General features: G+C 41.4%; 1 protein-coding gene across 1 annotated transcript in view; it reads left to right on the top strand.

The window, feature by feature from the left end:
* The first annotated feature begins 4,225 nt into the window (after positions 1–4,225).
* ROBO4 (roundabout guidance receptor 4) overlaps positions 4,226–18,005 on the top strand; it is a 138,434-nt gene continuing 124,654 nt past the window's right edge. Inside the window, exon 1 of the mRNA XM_089652128.1 lies at positions 4,226–4,744. Within this exon, the coding sequence (XP_089508254.1) occupies positions 4,567–4,744 (178 nt within the window). The 5' untranslated portion in view covers positions 4,226–4,566. The remainder of the gene's footprint in view (positions 4,745–18,005) is intronic.

The raw sequence follows: 18,005 nt of genomic DNA on the forward strand, positions 1-18,005 counted from the left end.
CCCACTTTAGTGTGTATGTAATGTAATGAGTGCTTACTAAACCCATTTTTAACGCATTCGGTTAGACAGGTAAATTCAGTTTGTTTGCAGGCTGGTTGGCAAGTTGAGCTGGGAATTTTTCTTTTTTGTTGTTTGACATAAGACTAGAGAAGACCTTCCTCTCTTCTCATCATCATACCATAGTGGGAGCTCTTCTGTAGTCCTCAGAGCTGGGAGAGTGAAACTGGTAAAAGTGCAGCAGAGGCAGAGAGCGAAGAAGGTCAACTCACTGGTTTTCTAGCAGGATCAACAAGTTATTTTCAGCAAAAAGATAAAACACATTGCTTTCAATGGCATATTTAACCTCCCTAGCGGTATTCCCGAGTGTAGCTCGGGGTAAAATGTCAGTGCAAAAAGCGGTAACCCCGAGCTACACTCGGGCTTACCATGCGGCGCTGCATAGGGAATCCCTGCAGCACTTACCTTGTCCTTCGCTCCCGCGATGTGTCCCCTGCAGCGTCCCCGGCCATCTCCACCGGCCGATGCCGGCATCCGGCTTCTGTGTTCCGGTCCCTGTGACGTCGGGACGTACGGGCGGCGGCGGGAAATTTAAAAATTTTAAAAAATGACTTTTTTCAAAACACATTTTTCATAGTAAAACATTCTTGTTTCAACCCATTTCACATACATATTGTCCCTACTGCTTTGTCTGGCGCCCTGCCTGCATTTTGTCTGTTCTTTCTGCCTGGAAACTGAGAAATGTCCCTTTAGGTCAAAAGTGGGTTTAGACCGGCTAGAGAACAGCGATAGTAAATTAGAACCACTTGCAGAATTGAGTGATAATGATTCGTGGGGAAATTCGTCATCAGACACTGAAAACGATTTTGCGACTTTGCTCAGCGATGTGCGAACTTGGCGCTATATTTCAAATTTCAGTGTTTTCGGTTTGATTATATTATTGAATTAAATGTATTATTATTGTATTATTATTTTTTATGATTATTTATTAAATTATAATTTATGATTTCGTGTTTCAAATTTTATCATACCCGGGATGTTTAATAGACTCTTGTTCGGACAGATTTCAGTGAGTTATTCCTAAAAATTACAGACCTACAATAAAAAAACTACATATTTCCATGCAAAAAAATGTACCGCTTTCAGCACCAAAAATCTGAAATAATCATACCGCCAGGGAGGTTAACAGACTAAAAAGGAGCAAATACAAGACGTTTATTGTTAGGGTTTACATACACTTTAACCCCTTGCCGCCTCTGTCCACATCCCTTTAGGAGGGTCTAAAATCCAAGGAGGTAGAGTGCTGTGATTGGCTGTCGCATGATCAGAAGCTCCCAATCGCAAGTATGCATTGGGAACTGCCAGTGACATCTTTGTTACTGTGCTGGTAGAGTGCAGTGAGTGCGCTCTCAGCACAGAAAAGCCGTTCCCCATGGACACACATACAGTTGTGTTCAAAATAATAGCAGTCAGACATCACTAACCGGATCAATCATTGTTTTTGGTAGAAATGATATTTCTACATGGCAAATAATTTACTAGCAGGTGTAGTAGAGTAATAGAAATCCAACAGACCCAACAGTCATGACATGCATGCTGCTGATTCTGTGTAATTGAATCACTAATTGAAAGGGGCATGTTCAAAATAATAGCAGTGTGGAGTTCTATTAGTGAGGTCATTCATTCTTTGAAAAACAGGTGGCAATTATTGCCCTTATTTAAGGAAGGAAGGCAGCAAATGTTGTACATGCTGGTTACAGTGCATTTCTCTCTTAAATTCTGAGGAAAATGGGTCGTTCCAGACATTGTTCAGAACAACAGTGTACCTTGATTAAAAAGTTGATTGGAGAGGGGAAAACATATAAAGAAGTGCAGAAAATGATAGGCTGCTCAGCTAAAATGATCGCAAATGCTTTAAAATGGCAACCAAAACCTGAAAGACATGGAAGAAAGCGAAAAACTACCATTCCAATGGATAGAAGAATAGCCAAAATGGCAAGGACTCAGCCAACAATCAGCCCCAGGAAGATGAAAGAAGGTGTAAAGTTCCCTGTGGGGACTGTTACAATTAGAAGACGCCTATGTGAAGCCAAGCTATCTGCAAGAAGCCCCCGCAAAGTTCCACTGTTGAAAAAAAGACGTGCTGAAGAGGTTACAATTTGCCAAAGAGCACATTGACTGGCCTAAAGAGAAATGGCGCAACATTTTGTGGACTGATGAAAGTAAGATTGTTCTTTTTGGGTCTAGTGGCCGGAGACAGTTTGTCAGACTACCCCCAAACACTGAATTCAAGCCACAGTACACTGTGAAGACAGTGAAGCATGGTGGTGCAAGCATCATGATATGGGGATGTTTCTCATACTACGGTGTTGGGCCTATTTATCGCATACCAGGGATCATGGATCAGTTTGAATACATCCGAATACTTGAAGAGGTCATGCTGCCTTATGCTGAAGAGGAAATGCCCTTGAAATGGGTGTTCCAACAAGACAACGACCCCAAACACACCAGTAAGCTTGCAACATCTTGGTTCCAGACCAACAAGATTGACGTTATGGAGTGGCCAGCCCAATCCCCGGATCTTAATCCAATAGAATACTTGTGGGGTGACATCCAAAATGCAGTTTCTGAGGCAAAACCAAGAAATAGAGGAGAACTGTGGAATGTAGTCCAATCATCCTGGGCTGGAATACCTGATCACAGGGGCCAGAAGTTGGTTGACTCCATGCAACACAGATGTACAGCAGTTCTCAGAAACAGTGCGACTACAACCAAATATTCATTAAGTCATTCAAAGGAAAGCAAAATCTTCAAACATTTTTCAGTTTATATAGTGAATGTTTGAGTTTGTAAAGAAGAATACAAACACTGCTATTTTTTTGAACCGTCTAATATTCACTTTTCTTCAATTTTTTTAGAGGAACAACACAAATATGATATATTTTTCTTCATGTTTGTGTAGTGAATGTGTAGTGTTCCCAATGCATTTGTGTGTATGGAAATAAAAGCTATTAGAAGGATTTTTATCTTTATTAACTTTTTTCAACACACTGCTATTATTTTGAACACAACTGTATGTGGCTGCTCTACATTAAAGCACATCCACCCAACAGTTGCATATATGCACACGGTACAGCCAGCAGGAAATGGCTACCATAACCCTGTGCCATGACAAGACAGTGACCAGTCCTTGACAGTAAAAGCAAAGAATATGAAGCACCTTCTAAAAGTTGGGTCAACAGAAGGCCAATGTCTTATTTAAGTCTTTTCTAGGACCAAAGGAATTGTCTCTACCCCAACATTGACCATGCAACTTTTATGTAAATTTTGGAACCATTATGCCACCCACCATCAGGGCTGCCCTTTTTCTGCCTGTGCTAGAACTAGTATGATACACTCTGTATATATTTTGTCTATTTAATATTATACCTACACTTTGTCCATTCTAATTATGCACTTACAGGACTTTAGGCGGCTGTTTGGTATTTCCATTGTAGAACTTTTTCTGCTGTCCTGACAGTGTTACAAAGCACCAGTCACTTTCAAGCAGTCCATCAATTCCCATCCTTAATGGTCCCTCTATCACTTCTCGTATGGTCTTTTGACAGCTTTTTAGGGAGCTCCACTATTAAGGATGATTAATGGCCCATACACCAGAGTGGTACAAATTTCTTACAGCTAATTATGTTTGTACCTCACCGGGAGAGAAAGAATTGCCCTCAGCATGTTGGAAACAAGAGGTGGCAATGCTAAGGCCTACCACCATCGATGAATGTTTTCCAACACTGGTGACCCCTCAAAATAATTGTAACCTCTATTGGTAAATGTGATAGCAAACATATAGAGGGCATTGTCCTTCCTTGACAAATGGAAATGTCTTAAGCCCCCTTCAAAATTCACATTTCTCCGCCAGTCTGACAAAGCCTCCTTAGATGCTTTAAATGCGATCAAAGGGCAATCAATTCAGTTTTGGAAACGGTCGTCAGCAAAGCCGCACTGCTATTCAACTGAGTAGTCAATCTTGCCGAGGAATTTCGAAAATGACATTTTCACAGGACTTTGCCAAAATGTAAAAATAAATTTCGGACATAAGAGAGGGAAAAAATGGAGAAAGTGATGGGCGCCAGTGGTGATTCAGAAGGAAATAAAAACCCAAATTACTTCTCTATTTACTTAGTGTCAGCGAGGGTACAAAATACTGTCAAAGCCCCCACCCAAGTGCTTTCAGATGACAGGGATGCTGGAAAGAGAGAGAGAGAAGTCTTGTCTAAACTTCTCAGACCCTCTCCCAGCATGGGGTCTGCATGCTTTTCTGCCCCATTGTTCCGAAACTTCATAAAGAAAAAAAAAGGAGGAGGAAGAAGAGAGTGAAAAAAATCGCACAAAAGCTGTTGAAAACATCCTTAATAACACATTCTAAATAATTTGGCAAAACTAGATGGAAGGGAATAGAAAGCACAAACTCCAATTTTATCTGCAAGACGGCGTTCTTTGGCACTTTATTAATTGAACCTTGTGTTTTGGAATTTTTTTTTTTTTTACCTGGGTGCAAGTCAACATTGAACGTCAATGATTTTGATGGTTTTCTTTGTAAGCTGTGTCTTCCTGCCGCTAGGATGGGGTACGCAGGTGAACTACTGCCATTGTGGTCAATCCTTGAAGCCTGAAGGACATGACTTGTTGACTTCCCATCGTCACCCAAGGCACCTCCACCACCACCGACCCAAGAGAAGACACCGTGTAAGAGGTAAGAGCCGAAACCAGCACCTTGCTAGCCTTCGCTCCTCATCAATTATCGTTACATTGTTAGAGACTTCATAAGGAGGGTAAGCTCCAAGGATCAGGCCCTCCTATCCCTCTTGTATTGAATTGTATTGTTGCTGTATTGTCTTCCATTATATTGTAAAGCGCTGAGCAAACTGTTGGCGCTACATAAATCCTGTATAATAATAGGCATGCAAGGTATTTGCAAAAATTCTTTTTAATTTTTTTAGTCTATAGTGCAGTAGATAGGTGAAATATAAAAATGAGCAATATGTTAGAATATAGGAAAATGGACACATTTGTAGAAAATGAAAGTATATATTCAGGCAACTTTCTATTCCAGGCAGAAATTTCCCTAACTTCCTGTCTGGTGAAACTTTTGTCACTGGGATAAGTGGGGGGAAATCTCTCCGGCAGAGCCCTGGATAGCAGTGAAATCCAACAGAGCTCTAATCCTTCCTTATTTATGTCAAAACTAAATAAAAAAAATGTTCTGCATACTTTTTAATATTACCTATATTTTTTAAAATAATTCCATGAACAACATTCACATATTTTGCTTTAGGCTAGGTTCACACCTATGCAGTTTGCTTTTGATCTATTTCTGCAGTGCTTTTTGTGGTACGTTTTGTGTTTTTGATGCGTTTTTGCCGCTTTTTGATGCATTTTTTCGTGTTGCTAGGCAGATTAAAATGCAAAACGCATAAAAAATTAACTACATTCTTTTCTGCAACATCTCCATTGAAGTCTATAGTACCAAAAACACAATATTTTGCGTTTAAAGAAGTCCCTAACCCTTTCCAAAAACGCACCGGGTAAAAAACACGGAGATGTGAATGTGTCCCATAGGAAATCATGTTAAATGGACTGTAGTGCGTTTCTGCAAAATGCGGTGGAAAACAGTTGTGATCCTAGACTAATTGCTCGTCAAGGGTAGATAAATGTGAAAATGTGAGAAGGTATTTTTTGCATTACTGCTTTTGCATTTTAGAATGATAGAATAATATATGGTCAGAATTATAAGTTTAGTGCATGCCACCAAGAAAATAAGCTGTTTGGGGCTGAGGACACCAATGGAAATTCCTGGCCAACTGTGGACAATAGCAATCAACTATAGGTAATAGTAGTAAGTCACATTTCACTCTGCTTGTTCTGTAATGCTAAATATGTTTTTATCTTAACCAATACACTTCTTCATTTTCAAATATCAGGAAGATATTCCAAAATTTGTATCCATAACTTAAGACACCTTAATTCAATCACCGTGGAATGAGTAGATGCTGACTGTCCAAGAACAGGATGGGAGGTACGAAAGTTGTGGAACCACCAGCATTCACAGCCACATTGTAAGTCAGCCATACTTGGATCAAAATTCGGCCAGTTCAGCAGGGACCGGCCAAATTTCGATCCATGTACATGCAGCTGGTTGTACACAAGTCGACCTATCAATTGACTTGTATACAACCTGTTGGGAAATTTTTCCCCGCTGTCAGAATACAATAACTCCAGGGGATGGATTCCCCCCATTCACATTGAGTGCGCGGATGAAGGAATCAACTCATTTTCTTTCGTTCAACCTGCTGGTTGAATGAAAAAAATGACTCGTCTATGGCCAGCCTTAATCCAATCACCATAGAATGTGTAGATGTTATTTGTGCAAGGTGTAGATATAAATTCTGGGGTATGTTCCTGACAGGGGACAATCTACAAATCATCTTCAACCAGGGGCGGACTGACCCTTCAAGCACTCGGGCACTGCCCGGGGTCAGTAGGGGGCCCCATGAAATGCCCCTGGCTTCTTTTTTATAGGCTTTTTGGGTGTGCTTTGAGTGTGGGCAAGGACACAGGGGCCCCATGATCCCCTATTGCCCGGGGGCCCCATGAGTTGTCAGTCCGCCCCTGTCTTCAACATTACAGAACAAGTCTGGTTAAATGAGACCAACTAATATTAGCTATAGGATGACCTCGATAAACAAGAACCTTCACAGACATAGCAGTCAGTTGTTGTGAGAACCCAGCAAAGGAAGCTAGCTCTGATCTCCCCCTTCTCACCTGGCCACAAAAACATGCTTCCTTGGGCAATATCAGCAGCATGTCTATGTTCAGTTCTATAGGTCACAATCTGACCATCTCATTTTTATACCCACTTCTACTGTCCAAAAAACTTGACTTATTAAAAAATATTATTGGTTTATGAAGTTTTCATCATCTAGGATCATGGCATTTCCTGTAAATGTACAATTATATCGGCACAAATGCATTTGTTTTATGCTGTAGTATGTAAACTGTTTTGTGATGTATAAATAAGAGCTTCACATGTAAACATTCACTGGCGGTGAATTAATCACTGTCACTGTCACACATGCACCTGAAAGATTCACCTGTCGTGATAGTTTGGTGAAGGTCATATGCATTGCTTTTAAATATGCATCGAGATTTTGAGAGTGTTTGTGTTTACCACATTCATTATAGCCAGTTTTATTGCTTGCTTTTTTATTTACCTTATATAGCCAGGGAAGGTACCTGTTAGTTATTCTACTGAATATTATTAAAGTACATGTTAAATTAATCGCTAAAATCTAATTTACATGGTGATGCAATTACAAGAAAATGTTTGCAGTCTGCCTCTTTTAATTAAAAAAAATCCCTGGTTATGCTGCCATGAAGGTTGGTGCTCAGGCACTTCCTGTAATAGGGTGACAACTGTTTACCAATTGTGCTCCTGTGTTGTCACCCTGTCACATGCACCCCTGTTGATGGCTATAAGTGGCCATGGTGGCATACATTATATGGGCATGGTCCACCGTTGACTGGAAGTCGTTCCAAAGCAATGATATGCAGCCGATGCTGAAGCTTGGTTTGATACATACAGGATTACCATCATTTTGTTGTATATTTTGAATTAGCATTTTTCTGGAGCTCAGTAACACATTGTGGTGCTCATCACAGTGTATCATGGAAGCTCGTATAAAATCTGAGAAAGTTCTGGCATTAATGCATATTCTTTTCTGTCTGTGAACTGCTCTGCAGCTAGCATTTGCTACAAGTTGGCCTGGTCCTGTGAATATTCTAATGTACTGTAGTGTACAAATAGGTATAGTTCCTTGAATATTTGAGGGGCCCATTTACACTTCTGCTTCATATTAAAAAGGCATTGCTGTATTTCGGTGCAATTTATTTGGAATGGTACCCCAATACGCTAAAGCAACACGCCTGTGCCGTAGCATGCCATAGAGTACAGTAGTGCATTGCTTTAGAAAAAAAAAGGTCATGTGCAATTTTTAGCACCTTAGGGTGCATTGGCAACCTATTTACTTTGAATGGGCTGCCTTAATGTACTGCAGGTTAGTGTGCAATATAATGCGTGAAAGCAATGCAAAAAAGTAAATGGGACCTTAAGGCTTGGTTCACATATGTGCGGGTGGTGTGGCTACAGGACCCGCACCTAAATACCTGCATCCGCACCACCCACACAGAGCAATGCGGGACCCGCGGGCGGGTGACGTTAATTCTTATGGCACGCCACCCGCACTGGAAATCGCAACTGTACTGTGAACCGAGGTTCCCGTGTGGGTTGCAGTTTTTAAATAAGTGCAGGGACTTGCGTGTCCCAGGGCACAGGAGTCCATTCAAATGAATGGGCTCTCGTGCCCGCGCAAAACGCAGCCCGCACGGCCGCAGATATGTGAACCAGGTCTGGCCACTGGTCGGTCCTTTCTTCTGAGTGTTCTAATCATCAGACTGGACAAAGTTGGTCTAGTCTTGTGAAAGTTCTGTTCTAAACAGCTACCCAGGTAAATTCCCCATAATACAGCCCTATTTCTATGGGTTTTTTTTTTATAAATGTAAAATATGTTTAAAGTGAAAATATGAGCAAGGTAAAAATTACATATACGATGAAGCCTGCCTGTAGCAAAAACACAGCAGTTTTTCTGAGCCTGTAACCTAGTACTATTATCTGTTGATCCTGCCAGTAGATGTTATTTTTTTCCACTTCCTGTAATAAGCCAAGCTGTCCAGCAAAAACCCCACAGGGGGTGGGACAAACCATAGAAAACTGCCCTGGTTGCTTTCAACAGTCAGCCATTCATATCAATTAAATCTTTAATTGTTTGTTTTAACTAAATAAAAAAAATATGTAGCTGCCACTTAAAAAGTGTTGGCCTTGAGTGGGGCTTTGAGAGATATTTACCTAAAGTCCACATAGAATTACATGTACTATATATCTAAAATTATCTAGTCCACAGGGTGACAATATTGCTGTGCAGTTTCATTGTAGAACAATTAAAGTTGTCACCCTATTACAGGAAGTGAAGAAAATAGCAGGTCTACTTGTAAACAGGTGGATGTAAAGTGTACTACTCTGGGAAAGTGATTAGAATTTTTTTTTTTACATATTATGATTGCTTATAGCACTGAATTTCATTGCTATAAGCAAGCATTTTTACTGAATGAAATTGATTCATTTAGTGTGTTTTGTTGTAATTAGCTGTGATTGGCCACAGCTAGTCACATAGTACAGATTGGCTGCGATTGGCCCTGTCCGTACCATGTGACCACTGTGACCACAGCTAGCAACACAATTGTACACAATGAATGGCATGAATCGAAGCCATACTTTTTTACAATTGTCATGTAATCTCCTGTGATTGGTCACAGTGATCACATGGTACTGGCAGCAGGATGGTAGAGTGATCATGGTAGAGTGTGTACGGTGGACACAGCGGGTGACAGATCATGGCCACACAGGTGTGCACAAAGCGCATTCTGGGAGGACGTCATATGATGTCCACCCCCGGAACAGGGAAAGTCCCGCCCTATTTTACAATAGGCCGGGCGGGAAGTGGTTAAGAAACCTACTGGTCCAAGGCTTACAAAGATTTAATTATGTCTGATTAGAGAAAGATCTTTTAAGATAGAGTGCTAACTGAAATGGCCATTTGCATTAAGTAACAGCCTCAGCCTGCCTTTGGGGGCACTAGCGAGCACTATCTCCCCGCCCCCGTATGGGTGCAGTAAGCACCGCCCACATACTGGCAAGATCGACAGGTACTAAAACTGAATCTTCTTACATTTTCAGACTTTACCGCCAAGTGATCAGAATAACCAGTAACAGTTTCCACCAATTGAATTCACTTTTCTCCCTGAACATATGACCACACAAAGCTGAAAGCGGTTACATGGGAGGAATTTTCACTCATTTCTATTTCTAGGTGCAGCAAGCTCCTTCTGTGATGCCTTGCTCATTGTAGTAATATTTCCTGCTTGTTCTTGCACTCTTGGCTTTGTCAGATGGTGATGTCTGCTTCCTGTTTTCCAGGAAAGAGGACAATCCAGATTCTTCTTTGAATTGTCTTAGGAGTCGCCTCTTTTTCCAAAATGTCCTTTCCATTCAGAGGTGACTCATTGATTAGAGTTCTTCCTCTGTTCACACTTTAAAAATGTTCATAATTCACAACTAAAATACATCAGATATAGTATAAGAAAGATATTGCATATATTTACACACCTAAGAAAAAATAAATATCAAAAAAATAAATGAAAGAACTGTGTTTTAGGAGATGCAATACTTAGATGTAAGCCCTAACTGAATGATATGTAGGGTCTGTGTTGATGCGCACAATTCCCATATCAGCTACGTATTCCCGAATCTGCGTTAGTTCTGCTAAAGTGATAAATCTTCAGTCATCACCCATACATTGTATATATATCCTACACATTATCTCTGTAATAAAACCGGCAAGTGACTGACCGGACGTGACGCAGATCCGTAACCGGAAGTGACGTCACGGCGTTCTGTCTGACAGTTGCGGAGGTGGTGAGATCACCATGCGGTATCTGCTGGTTACAAAGACACACTATTTAGGCTTGTATATGTTTTTAACGTTGTAAGTGCATTACTTGAAGTAAATAAATGTATCTATCTTGGGTAATATACTATTGGAGCAGATTCTTTGTTCTTCTCTTTTCATGATATTGTGGAATGGAGTTTTGAATTATCCTGGCAATCAATCATTAAGTGGGCTGTCCTTGGAGGAAGCTCTTGGTCATATTAGTGGATATCCTCTTGAGTATGCTATAATAAAGGCAATATCTGGTGAGTGCACACCTGAGTGGGGGTGCACGGTGGGCACCGCACAAGGTTTTCTATACCTTAAAGTTTTTCTTCACATGAAGTTATTTCATCACCAGACTTTAATTTCTTTTTCATCTTTCATCACAGGACTTTTTTTTCATAAATGATCTTTATTTTTTATATATTTCATTTATTATATATATAATTTTTATGTCACTGGACTTTTTTTGAGATATCACATCACGTGTTGTATTTATTAATGTTTCATTTTTTATATTTTATTTTTTGTTCCAGAGATAATGTTTAGGATATGTATACAATGCATGGGTGATGATTGGAGATTTATCACTAATGTTTCAATGAGAACACTGTGAAGTGTATGCACCGGTTGTATTCACTAAATCTGGGTGATACTCACATTTTGATCTTTTAATGCAAGGTATAGTGGCAACAATATGTTTTCACATCTTTTATTAATTTTTGTTTTTTGTGTGGTAATTATTTGCATCAGGCGTGATATAGTGACATTTGGATACATTTTTCAAAGTGATCACTTACATAGTATAGTTCTGCTAAAGGTTCAGCCAGACATTCAGTCCCACTCTTGGCACACTCTTCTAAATATACTGTATTCTGTCTTGCTGTTGCAGAGAACCCTCTAGCTTCATGGTGGGTGATAAAGAACAGTCTAGTGGGCAGTCCACAGTAAGTTCCAGTCTTGCCAGAGCCGCCTCAATCCCAGCAGCCCAGCCAACCGATACTTCACCCACCTATGTGGATTCCATTTCCCACGCCATAGGCTCACAGGGTGAAGGTGTTCAAAGGGGCAGGCAATGTCCATATCTGTTGGGTTAACATCTAAAAGTGCTGACTTGCCCCAAAGGAAGCCGACCAGGACATCACAGGCCACTTCTCTTCCAGACTGCCTCTCAAAGAAGAAGTTTCCATGTGAATGGCAACACGCCCAATGGTAATTACATGATGCTGCCCGGTCACAAATCCTCCAAACGTTTCTGAGGTCCATCTCGACAAAGGGCTAAGTCCTTCATGGCCCAAAGCACAGATCTGTATCCAGCACAGATTTACTGCTCTTCGATGTTGCCACCATGGCTTACGCTTGTGCTCTGTTAGATATCCGCACCACAGCCTATCATACCCCACTTCTTGCACAAGACTTTTTCTACCAATCACTGAGCGACTGATTGTCCTGATATACATCCTCTTCTCCTTCAGCCAATCCTGAAAACTACGCTAAGTTTTGTACCATAGGATCAAGGGTATTCCTAAACTAGATGGAAGGTCTGACATGTATTACAGCTTTTCAGGGACAGCAGCCTGAAGTCCCAAACTAAACTCACTAGTTCCAAACCATAGACACTTTACTGGTTTTGTTCTCAGGCCATAGATTTAGATAAAAATATACAGTTCTTGTCAACATAAAGACTTCATGGCATCATAGTTCCAGACATGGTTGTTGGGAAGTCACCACCCATTTTTGGGGTAAGTGAAACCTGGGTGCCCAGACACAACTGGGGGAACCTTCTGTCCACCAAAAGACTCACTGCAACCAACCACCACCGCAGGGGCGAACTGACAACACATGGGGCCCCCAGGCAATAGGGGATCATGGGGCCCCTTTGTCCTTGCCCAAACTCAAAAAAGCCTATGGAAAAGGTACCAGGGGCATCTCATGGGGCCCCCTACTGACCCCGGGCCCTTGGGCAGTGCCCGAGTTTCCAAATGGTCAGTCCGCCCCTGCACCACCGCTCTTATCCTGAATCGGTTGCAACGCATTTGCTTCCCCCAGGCACTGGCTGAATTTTTTTTTTCACAACAAATGGAGCAATGCTCTATGGTACAGTCCATATGCATGGTACATCATCCTTTCACATAGTTGGTAACATACATTTCCAGAGAAAGGTAATTATCCCTATGGAATTTTTAGGACTCACAGTTCATATGCAATTGTTTCCCCGTGAAGGCAGTCAAGAGGGAGGTACTGCTGTATAATAATAATAGTCCATAGCAGGGGCGGACTGACAACTCATGGGGCCCCCGGGCAATAGGGGATAATGGGGCCCCTGTGTCCTTGCCCAAACTCAAAAAATCCTATGAGAAAGGTACCAGGGGCATCTCATGGGGCCCCCTACTGACCCCGGGCCCTCGGGCAGTGCCCGAGTTTCCAAATGGTCAGTCTGCCCCTGGTCCATAGCTAGCCATAGTTATAGCGGTGCCTGTACAGGCTTAAAGTCTAGCAATGAGGATTCTTCTGGAGAGGTGTAATCCCTGTCCTTGTAGCTCTACATCTCTCTGCTTCTTTTTACCACCAACTAGTCCCTACCGCGCAAAGGGACAGATAAACCAAGAAAGCCGAGTAACCCAATGTAGTATTTGACTAGAAAAGTCCATGCCTGACCTGCATTGCCTGCAAACGCACCTTGATAGGACTTCTGCATCCACAGAAACGCAGAATAATACCAAGTAGGTCAAGGGCTGCTTCTGAACCGCCGTGTGTACTGCTCAATTACAGTCAAAGTCAAGGGATCTTGCTGATCTGCATATGAGGTGCATTCCAAGCAAACATCAGACTCAGGAAAACTACTCCAGTTGATAAGAGACTTTGGTTGTCTCTGTGCACTGGGTATCATAAATAATTGGCAGCTTAAAAAGAAACAAAAAAAAAAGACCTGTTTTCAATTTTTGTTTACTCTTTGTGATATCTCAGGTCAGATTCACATATGTGCGGCCGCACGGGCCACGATTTGCGCAGACACAAGAGCCCATTAATTTGAATGGACTCCTATGCCCTGGGACATGCAGGGAAGAAGTCCCCGCACAGGAACCAAGGTTTCCAGTATGATTACGATTTCCAGTGCGGGCGGCATGCCATTTTAAATAATGGCACCCGCCCGCGGGTCTGCATTCCTCTGTGTGGGTGGTGCAGCTGCAGGTATTTGTGCGGGTCCCGCATTCCTCTATGTGGGTGGTGCGGCTTCAGGTATTTGTGCGGGTCCCGCATTCCTCTGTGTGGGTGGTGCGGCTGCAGGTATTTGTGCGGGTTCCTCATTCCTCTGTGTGGGTGGGGCGGCTGCAGGTATTTGTGCGGGTTTCTCATTCCTCTGTGTGGGTGGGGCGGCTGCAGGTATTTGTGCGGGTTCCTCATTCCTCTGTGTGGGTGGTGCGGCTGCAGGTATTTGTGCGGGTTTCGCATTCCTCTGTGTGGGTGGTGCGGCTGCAGGTATTTGTGCGGGTTTCGCATTCCTCTGTGTGGGTGGTGCGGCTGCAGGTATTTGTGCGGGTCCCGCATTCCTCTGTGTGGGTGGTGCGGCTGCAGGTATTTGTGCGGGTTCCTCATTCCTCTGTGTGGGTGATGCGGCTGCAGGTATTTGAGTGGGTCCCGCAGCGGCACCACCCGCACAGATGTGAACCAAGCCTTAGTGGTGCTGATCTCCTGCAGGCCCTTTGCAGTTACTTCCTACAAACAGGCAGTCTACCGCTGGCTGCATGGCATACCTCAGGAAGGTGACATCAGTCAACCATGCCTGCGCAGTGTATGCTGAAAGGGCCAGGCATAGTTTCCTACAGAACCCCGTGTGGCAACTGATAAGAGGGGCAGAGTGTTGTGTTATAATGGGGCTTTAGATTGTAAGATCCATGAGTACGGTCCTCCAATTCCTTCTGTATCAAACTGTATTGTAATTGTACTGTCCCCTGTATATTGTAAAGCATTGCATAAACTGTTGTCGCTATATAAATCCTGTATAATAATAATATATATAATAATAAATAATGCACCGCAAAAAGAGCCCCATTGACTTGAGCCAAGTTTGACAGCCATTGCCACCTGTCAACTCGGCATGTTACATTACATTTGTAATACCCTCAATGCAAACCATCACTGTTATGGTATATGAACAGCTTTCTCTGGCTGTATTTTACAATTTTGATGGACAGCCAGGGGGTGGTAAAACTGTGGTTCAGCTGCCTGTATTTACTGCTTTCCCTGGTTGCCTGTCTGAAAGAGCCCCTACTGTGTGCATTATCACATGTGTGCTGAACACAATAATAACATGCATTGCTGTGCCATTCATTTTAAATGGCACCCAGCGTACTATGGCAAGGAACACGTTTTGTAGCAAGGTTGTAGTTATTCACCCTGAGGTCATCACAGAGGACAAGGGGGCACTCTTTACGTCTGGAGGAAAATAAATTTAATCTCCAAACACAGAAAGGTTTCTTCACAGTAAGAGTTGTGAAAATGTGGAATAGCCTCCCTCAAGAATTACATAGTTAAATATCAACAAAAGAAAGCTCTATTAGTGTGAAAAAAATGCTAGAAATTTCATATGGGTACAATGTTGCATGATCGTGCTATCGTCATTCAAAGTGCGACAGTGCCAAAAGCTGAAAATTGGCCTGGGCAGGAAGGGGGTATAAGTGCCCAGTAGGCAAGTGGTTAAGGGGGGATATGGTGAACATGTATAATACATAAGGGGGGATATGATCTCCATGTATAATACATAAGGGGGGGATATGATCTCCATGTATAATACATAAGGGGGGATATGATCTCCATGTATAATACATAAGGGGGGATATGATCTCCATGTATAATACATAAGGGGAGATATGATCTCCATGTATAATACATAAGGGGGGATATGATCACCATGTATAATACATAAGGGGGGATATGATCTCCATGTATAATACATAAGGGGGGATATGATCTTCATGTATAATACATAAGGGGGATATGATCTCCATGTATAATACATAAGGGGGGATATGATCAACATGTATAAATACATAAGGGAGGATATGATCTCCATGTATAATACATAAGGGGGGATATGATCTCCATGTATAATACATAAGGGGGATATGATCTTCATGTATAATACATAAGGGGGATATGATCTCCATGTATAATACATAAGGGGGGATATGATCACCATGTATAATACATAAGGGGGGATATGATCACCATGTATAATACATAAGGGGGATATGATCTCCATGTATAATACATAAGGGGGGATATGATCTCCATGTATAATACATAAGGGGGATATGATCTCCATGTATAATACATAAGGGGGATATGATCTCCATGTATAATACATAAGGGGGATATGATCTCCATGTATAATACATAAGGGGGGATATGATCTCCATGTATAATACATAAGGGGGATATGATCTCCATGTATAATACATAAGGGGCATATGATCACCATGTATAATACATAAGGGGGGATATGATCACCATGTATAATACATAAGGGGGGATATGATCTCCATGTATAATACATAAGGGGGATATGATCACCATGTATAATACATAAGGGGGATATGATCTCCATGTATAATACATAAGGGGGGATATGATCTCCATGTATAATACATAAGGGGGGATATGATCTCCAAATATAATACATAAGGGGGGATATGATCTCCATATATAATACATAAGGGGGGATATGATCACCATGTATAATACATAAGGGGGGATATGATCTCCATGTATAATACATAAGGGGGATATGATCAACATGTATAATACATAAGGGGGGGGGGGGGTATGATCTCCATGTATAATACATAAGGGGGGATATGATCTCCATGTATAATACATAAGGGGGGATATGATCTCCATGTATAATACATAAGGGGGGATATGATCTCCATGTATAATACATAAGGGGGGATATGATCTCCATGTATAATACATAAGGGGGGATATGATCACCATGTATAATACATAAGGGGGGATATGATCTCCATGTATAATACATAAGGGGGGATATGATCTCCATGTATAATACATAAGGGGGGATATGATCACCATGTATAATACATAAGGTGGGATATGATCACCATGTATAATACATAAGGGGGATATGATCTCCATGTATAATACATAAGGGGGGATATGATCTCCATGTATAATACATAAGGGGGGATATGATCTCCATGTATAATACATAAGGGGGGATATGATCTCCATGTATAATACATAAGGGGGGATATGATCTCCATATATAATACATAAGGGGGGATATGATCTCCATGTATAATACATAAGGTGGGATATGATCACCATGTATAATACATAAGGGGGGATATGATCACCATGTATAATACATAAGGGGGATATGATCTCCATGTATAATACATAAGGGGGGATATGATCTCCATGTATAATACATAAGGGGGATATGATCTCCATGTATAATACATAAGGGGGGGATATGATCTCCATGTATAATACATAAGGGGGGATATGATCTCCATATATAATACATAAGGGGGGATATGATCACCATGTATAATACATAAGGGGGATATGATCTCCATGTATAATACATAAGGGGGGATATGATCTCCATGTATAATACATAAGGGGGGGATATGATCTCCATGTATAATACATAAGGGGGGATATGAGCTCCATGTATAATACATAAGGGGGATATGATCTCCATGTATAATACATAAGGGGGGATATGATCACCATGTATAATACATAAGGGGGGATATGATCTCCATGTATAATACATAAGGGGGGATATGATCACCATGTATAATACATAAGGTGGGATATGATCACCATGTATAATACATAAGGGGGGATATGATCTCCATGTATAATACATAAGGGGGGATATGATCTCCATGTATAATACATAAGGGGGGATATGATCTCCATGTATAATACATAAGGGGGGATATGATCTCCATGTATAATACATAAGGGGGGATATGATCTCCATGTATAATACATAAGGGGGGATATGATCTCCATATATAATACATAAGGGGGGATATGATCTCCATGTATAATACATAAGGTGGGATATGATCACCATGTATAATACATAAGGGGGGATATGATCACCATGTATAATACATAAGGGGGATATGATCTCCATGTATAATACATAAGGGGGGATATGATCTCCATGTATAATACATAAGGGGGATATGATCTCCATGTATAATACATAAGGGGGGGATATGTTCTCCATGTATAATACATAAGGGGGGATATGATCTCCATATATAATACATAAGGGGGGATATGATCACCATGTATAATACATAAGGGGGATATGATCTCCATGTATAATACATAAGGGGGGGATATGATCTCCATGTATAATAC

This window comes from Staurois parvus, unplaced genomic scaffold, assembly GCF_062004578.1.
Source record: "Staurois parvus isolate SC_StPar_1 unplaced genomic scaffold, SC_StPar_1.0 ptg000671l, whole genome shotgun sequence".
NCBI classification, from domain to species: domain Eukaryota; kingdom Metazoa; phylum Chordata; class Amphibia; order Anura; family Ranidae; genus Staurois; species Staurois parvus.